The sequence below is a fragment of the Panicum hallii genome, chromosome 8 (genome assembly GCF_002211085.1).
Source record: "Panicum hallii strain FIL2 chromosome 8, PHallii_v3.1, whole genome shotgun sequence".
Taxonomy (NCBI): Eukaryota; Viridiplantae; Streptophyta; class Magnoliopsida; order Poales; family Poaceae; genus Panicum; species Panicum hallii.
In genome coordinates, this window is record NC_038049.1 from 4,735,777 (window position 1) to 4,743,047 (window position 7,271).

The 7,271-nt window shown below is 46.6% G+C and overlaps 1 protein-coding gene across 1 annotated transcript; it reads right to left on the reverse strand.

Moving 5' to 3' along the window:
* Positions 1-218: 218 nt before the first annotated feature.
* LOC112903214 (atherin-like) lies at positions 219-3,545 on the reverse strand. Its single transcript, XM_025972447.1, has 2 exons — positions 2,304-3,545; positions 219-763 (listed from the first exon to the last, which is right to left on the reverse strand). Exons 1-2 carry the CDS (start codon positions 3,203-3,205, stop codon positions 697-699), a joined length of 969 nt encoding a protein of 322 aa, XP_025828232.1. The 5' UTR covers positions 3,206-3,545; the 3' UTR covers positions 219-696.
* Between the last annotated feature and the right edge of the window lie 3,726 nt (positions 3,546-7,271).

Sequence of the window (7,271 nt, forward strand, 5' to 3'; positions counted from 1 at the left end):
CCCTACTACATTGTTATAGGTAACAGGTATCATGCAACGCAAAACAATAATATAAGCCATAAGATCCAAACATTGACCGAAAAATGGATATTTGTAGATCTCTTGAGATCTTGTCGTTGATCATTTGGTAAACAGTAAACACAAACTTGTAGAAAAAAAAATGGTTCGTCAAGAAAGACAAGCTCCCCAAAGGAGGACACTAAACAAACGCCCTGATGTGTCATCATCCACAACCTCTGTTTTCTATTCACAAGTACTAACAACAAGTGTACTTTAGTCTCTGAAGCCAAAGGTGCCATAGGGCATGTACAAATAGAAGATAGTACAAGAGAGAGATGTGACTGTGTCAAGAAAATACAGAAGACTGCGCGAGTATACATTGGTGCCACTATGATGTGTCCACATCGATCTCTATGAATCTATGATGTGTGAACCAGTCATAGACCCTAAATTATTTGTCCTTTTTGTTTACACCATGGAGATCACATGCCATGGAGAAAGGAAAAGGCTGACAACGCCAAGATGCCACTATCTGTGTATAAAATCAGCCATTACTGCATGACCTTTGCATCGGTTCAGGTGTGGAGATTTGTTGCCTGCTTGAGCTTTCTCGAGCTGCGTGACAATGCTGATGGTTTCCATGGACGGCTCACCAGAGAGACTCATTTTCGTTTTCATGGTGGCCTTGTCATCATTCTAGTCTTGGCCTACTCCATTTTTGCTCTTGTTTGCCCTGAAGAAAGCATAGCACCCAGTTCGCTTTCTGCGCGAAAGTAAACAAACAAGAGCTGATTAGATGAGCGATGATTAGATTGGGTCTGGTCATGAACTGAATTACATATGTCCAGTGGTTGTTAGTGGAAATGTCATGATTTGGTTAGCAATTGCAGAATGAGACATAAAGCACAGATGCAATGATTAAGCTTCAGGTGACAATAAAGCCAGTCTTCAGCTTTTCATGAGAGAAAGGACGAAAATAGGCAACATGAACAGATATACTACATATGTTACTAGGTCCCAAAATAGATGAATTTGGATCCAATCCAACTGCCACTTACTCAATTCATGCTACAAAGATGCAGTGCCATATTAAAAAACAAAAGGATAGCAACATGTTATCTGATTATCAAATTTCAAGGGGTAACGGCTAACAGTCACGTTTGCGATTAGTACTGTAAACCATGGAATTCGAAATCTAAGTAACCAATGCATAAAAGACCCTATCATGCAACAGCAGGATTTTAAGAATTAACAGACATGTGCAAAATTCTCTGAACTCTCAAGAAATTCTGGAACTAAAAGGAGAAGAAAACTTTAGAAATCAGGGTCATGTGAAGTCATGCCCCCTTTTGGGTTTTGCCAAGAAGAAAAAAGCTCGGCAGCAGGAACTGATTGCAAAGTTGGGTTGTGATGCAACAAGAATTGACTTCAAGCGATGACTCTGCCGTGTTGACCGGTTTGTCTCCGTTCCATACCCGATGACTTCACATTAGCTTCCAGAAAGGGGCTCAGTGAGTTGAAACGATTTTAAGCAACCTGAACCGTGCGATTTTTAATATGTGACGCATTTGCTGACAAAATGGGTGTGCTTTGATCCAGTCTACTGCCATCTACAACCTTAGATTTTTGTAAGTGGTTCTGTGTGTACATAAGACTTCAGTTTCAGTAGTTGGTATTTTCCAAAAGTGTGTTCTTTTAATTTTTGAAACAAATCTAGAAATTATGTTCTAGAAGACTAGAAGTGTAGAACAGCTGTGTCTCCTCCATGTGTTGAAAAAGTTTATTTGCTCATTTTTTAAAAAAAAGGAGATCTTCTAGAATAGGAATTTGTCTCTTCCGCCTGTTGAGAAAGTTCATTTATTTTGTCTCGTTCTTTAATGCCAAAGCCAAAATTTTCTCTCCTTTTTCTTCCTCTAAAGGAAACTTGTACAATATGGATATTGAAATGTGCTAGTTTGAATTCCAATATTTAATTGACATTTTTTACACATTCACTCATTTCAGGAACTCTTTAACAGTAATCAACAAGCTTCAAAAGATAATCCAATCTAGAACTGAAGAAGTTCCATCAACTTTAATTTGCACTGCAATTCCCCAACCCAAGAACTAACCCAGAAACGTCCAAACAAATTTGTATCTTTTCAATAAAAAGGAGGATGATTTCTAACAAATAACTAAAAATCTCCCAAACCACCTGCTTTTACTGCTAAAAATCGTCCAATTCATCGCCCTCAAAAAAATATCGACCATTTCATCAAACTGAACTAAATCAAGAACAAATTGTAGAAAGGCAGAGAAATTACCTGCTCCAACTCCTTGCCGGAGCTCTTGGATTGACGCTGCCATTGGCATGCCCATTCCTGATGCTGCCGGTGCTGCTGTTGCTGCTGCTGCCGGTGCTGCTCGTCCGGCTGCTGCCGCCGGCCTCGCTGAACTCGCTCTTGGTCCACCACTCCTCCTCCTGCGCCGGCACCGGCGCCTCCGGCTGCTTCTTCTTCTTCTTCTTCTTCTTCTCGTTGTCCTTCTTCTTGCCGTCCTTGGCGGCGTCCGGCCGGGGCGATACCTTCTTCTTGCCGCCGATGGAGAGCGGGAGGAAGAGCTTGATGAGCAGGCCGGTGTCCAGGCTGACGCTCCGCTCCAGGCTCCGGCTCCTCTGCTTCCGCATCGTCCTCTGCTTCCTCCCCTGCTTCTTGCTGGAGCCGCTCTGCTTCTTGCCGTCCTGGACTTGCGCGTCCACCGCCGCGGCGTCCTTGGTGGTGCCGGCGGGCTCGTCGCTCGCCTGCGCGGACGCGGCGGAGGCGTTCGGCGGTTGCGGCAGGGGTTCGGGAGGCGGGGGTGGCGAGGAGGACGCCGGGTGCTCGACGATGTCGCGGAGCGACAGCTCGTAGGCGGACTCGGGAAGGCCGCGGACGAGGTCGAGCATCTCGCGGCGGTACCCCGCGATGGCCTGCGCCCGCGACGGCGAGCTCCCCGCGGAGGCCGGGTACGGCCGGTGGAGGTCGGGCTGGTACGCCCACAGCTGCGGCGACGGCGTGCCCGACCCGCCGCCGGAGCTGTAGTCCGGCGAGGCCTGGCGCGACGCCTGCAGCCACCGGACCTCCTCCTCCCCGTACCGCGGCGCCATCGCGTTCCCCGGCGGCGGCGCCCGAGGCGGCAGCCCCCGCGCCGGCGAGCCCGGGAAGCTGAACTCCGCCCGCCGCTGCATCGCTAGCTACCCAAGAAGGCGACGACCTCTGTCCAGACCAGTACGAGAGAGAGAGAGAGAGAGAGAGAGAGATCAGAGGTGTGGTGTCCCGCGCGTGGGGAAGGTGGAGGGGGGACGGAGGTGGCTGGGTAATAACGGCGTCGTCGAGCCGCAACCAGGGGAGGGAGGCCAGGAGGGTGATGAGGTGAGCGGAAAGCGATGGCGGGTGCGGGGCGCGGAGTCGTCGCGGCGATTTAAGATCCCCACTATTTCCCGGCGGCGTTAAATTCGCGTGCCAGATCTCATCGGAGTGGAGTGGCGAGGTGAATCGCGCGGCGACGGTGGGAGCGGTGCGTGCCCGGGACGGACGCTATCGGCGCGGCACGGCATGGCGGCTTTTATTCTCCAGCGAGTAGATGAGGACAGGGCGCCGTTCACACTTCACGCCGTGGTGAAGGAGGTGGTTTTTTGAGGGGCTCTTGTTGGGGAAAAAAAAATTAGCGTACCTTCTGCTAGGGTGTCCAGCTCTGACGTACGTGCCAAGCGTATTGTGGTGGACGCGTACCACCACATGCTCAGCTGCCTTTCCTCGATCATCGCTAACGAGCTGCTCAACGACCAGAGGGTCGTGGTAGTCCGCTACGAGGAGATCTGCATGTCCGGCGGTCTCGTCCGCCAGGGAGTCGTCCGCCAGAGTGCCCAACCTGATGGGCGCAAGGTCATCCGTGACCTCACCCTTGCCTTTGGGTGACGAGACGTACGGTCCGGACCTGACAGCTGGGATCATGGTCCCCGGACCTCCCCCCATGCTCTTATAGGTCCAGTGCCTACACGTACCCACAAGAGCAGGGTGCTCGGGAATGGCTTCCACATGGGGGGTTCGGACGCCGCCACGTGTGGGAGCCAGACCCCTATGGGTCTGTCTACCTGGTCTGGCCTCGGGAGTCCGGACCTCTCTTCCCCCCGGGAAGGGGTCCATTGCCGCCACGCGCCGCCCAGGTGGCGACAGCTAGGCCAACCCTGCCACGTGCCCGTGGCAGAAGGCCTTCCGTGGGATGCCAGCCCAACTACCATATTAAATACGGGTAGGTGGGCCGGGCGTGCCCAAGACAGGGCATGGCCTGCTCACTGACATACTGGGCAGGTATGCTGACAGCACGGTAAGCCCGCCTGTTTCCAAGACGGCGTGTAGTCACTATGCTCTGCGCGCGGGCGCGCGACGTGTAGTCACATCTCAGCGACGCGCGCGTGAGCAAGGGGAAATGATGGCATGCTGCAGGAGAGCTGAGGCGTGCGCCACCACAGTGCGCACGGAGGCAGCGGCGCGGCGGGTCAACGCAGCCCCTTCACCTGTTAGAGGGTACTAACCCAACAGTGACAGCTCGTCTTCTACTGTGCGTGACACTGACAGCAGACACTGTGCCGGTAAGGCGGCACATGACCATACCCAGGTTGCTAATACGCACATCAACTTCTCAATCGAGAACTACAGGAAGGAGCTGGAGTGAAGATCACCGTATCTGTGGCATTGAAGGCTCCATTGTGCATATTATTTAATGTGTCACCGGGTCCACCTGTCGGGACCCCGTCCAGCGTACGCTCTCCCCTTGAGCCTATAAAAGGGAGAGTGCGCCCATGAGAACGCAAGGTTCACATAAGCTTTCTCAAGCTTTCTCAAGCTCTTCTAAGAACTCACAAGCAATATAGCACACAAGTGAACGTAAGGTTTTACGCTCCGGCGGCCTGAACCACTCTAAAACCCCGTATCTTTTCCGCGTTCATCCATCCTTTGATCAAGCGTTCCTAGATCTCCCCCAAACTCTTCCTAAACTAGGATTAGGCGAGTGCATTCCCCCACCAGGCTGGAGATTACTTCCGATAGGTCCATATGACAACTATTGGATACTCCAGAATATTTGAATAGTACCTGAATACAGTGATCAGAATGGGCTCCAGAATATTTGACAAGGACCCGGCAAGTAGACTAGCAATTCCTCCCGTTTCGCAAAAAATAAGACTAGCAATTCCTCCCATGCCTGACCAGCGAAGCACTGTACGAGATATCTGAATAGCAATGTATTAGCGATAGCAATGGTCTAGCAATTCCTCTCAAATAAATTATGTAGCTGGACAAATAAATTGTTCATTAAATAAATTGTGACACAATATGAAAGAACAAGCAAATTTCAGTAACATGACTGTCACACTATCTATAGCTAAGCTGCCTTATTCTTCAAATGTTGTATCATTTGCTCCTGTATCAAATTGTAATTTCCATGCAGCTGAAGCATTTTGATCAATACCAAGCAAAAGACTTGTATATCCTCCTTGCATCAAATTAGGCGCAGTGGTCGGAAAGTTGATCAAGATATTACTGTAATCATTTGGTACTGCTACATTAACACCACTATTGTCTCTAGTGTTCCTCATTTTTTCTCCAGCAACATCTGAAATATATTTGAAACAATTAAAAATACGAGTTGGTAATAAAAAATTCAGTACATGCAACAATAAAATCAGTACCTTTCTCTTCACAACTTTTCTTTTTCTTCCTTATCTTCTTTTCCACAACATTATTTGCTCATTTACTTTTGGGACCTTTTACTACATGAGGAACTCTAAATGATATTGTACTATTTTCTATATCCGTAACATGATCATTTGAATTAATTAAAGGAACTTCATTTTCTCGCATCTTGTTCAGTGATTGATCAGCCTCCACTTCCCACTTTTCTAATGACTTCTCCAAATTATCAAGAAGTGGTTCAGATGCTGAACACTTCAATGCAAGAGATGTTGCCATTCGAGATATACGTGCAGCACGTGCTTTCAAGCTTAAATTCGCCCTTCCTTTCTTCTCAACATAATGCCTTTTTTGGATATTTTGCCCATCTTTTTAGTATATACTGAGATGGTAAAATAAAAACATCATTCATATTGAATACTTTAAAGGCATGCTTACACAATATACCTATAAGATATGGAAGATACTGGTCAGCAATATATATTACAATCGAAAATCTATTTTGAAATTAGAGTACATACCTATGGATTCAAACTTTCTGCAAGAGCATGTAATAGTCATATCTGCAATGTTGAATACAATTATTGCTCCATAATCTGAATGCATATGTGTAACCACGAATGTGGACATTGTCCCCTCAATCTGTAACAATTTGCAGGAATACTCATGATGTTTTTTAAATTGTGTCTCGAGCTCTGTATACATTCTCTTAGTATATGATTCAGTAGCAGACTTCAACAAAGGTAAATTTGGGACATAATTAACTAGAATCTTTATAAATGATTTAAAATCTTCTTTATAAATGATTTAAAATCTTCATCCAACTCATTTTCACGTAGAGAAGCGGAAACTTTATCACATTCAACAAGGAGTTCAGAAATACCGAGTTTCCTACGAAATCTTTTCTTAAAGATATTATTCATACCTTCACTCCTTTGCGTTGTGGTCATATCAGCTGTAAAAGAGGTATGATAGACAGCAGCCCACTTTCTTCTCAAATCATATAGATTTAGCAACCACGAGTTCTCTTCCAGGCTATATTTAGTCAACAATTCATTCCACTTCTTTGTGAAATACTCCTCTGATCTATCTTTATAGACACATCTTTTAAAAGCATATAGAAACTTAGGATGCTTATGAATTACATGACCAAGATGTTTAGCTGCATTAAGATAAATGTGCCACAAACAAAGACGATGACTTGTATTCGGGAATACATAAGCAATTGCTCCTGCCATGGCTGCATCTTGGTAAGTGAAAATTGTGCTTGGATGTTTGCCTGACATTGCTGTCAAAAATGTTTAAAACAGCCAAACAAATGATTCAATAGTCTCATTAAACAACAATGCAGCTCCAAATATTATTGTTTGCTTGTGATGGTTGGTTCCAAGGAGTGGAGCAAAAGGCATCTCAAACTTATTTGTCTGAAATGTGGTGTCAAACGACACTGCATCTCCAAAGCATGCGTAATTCATGATAGACTGACCATCAGCCCAAAAAAAATTAGCTATCCTTCCATTTTGCTTATCAATTTTCATAGCATAAAAAAAATGCAGCATCCTC

Bases quoted from the DNA above. Each gene is read 5' to 3' on its own strand.
- LOC112903214 (XM_025972447.1), bottom strand. From the start codon at position 3,205: ATGCAGCGGCGGGCGGAGTTCAGCTTCCCGGGCTCGCCGGCGCGGGGG. The intron at 764-2,303 runs GTAATTTCTCTG...ACTTTCGCGCAG, and splicing joins CCGGCAAGGAGTTGGAGCAG to AAAGCGAACTGGGTGCTATG.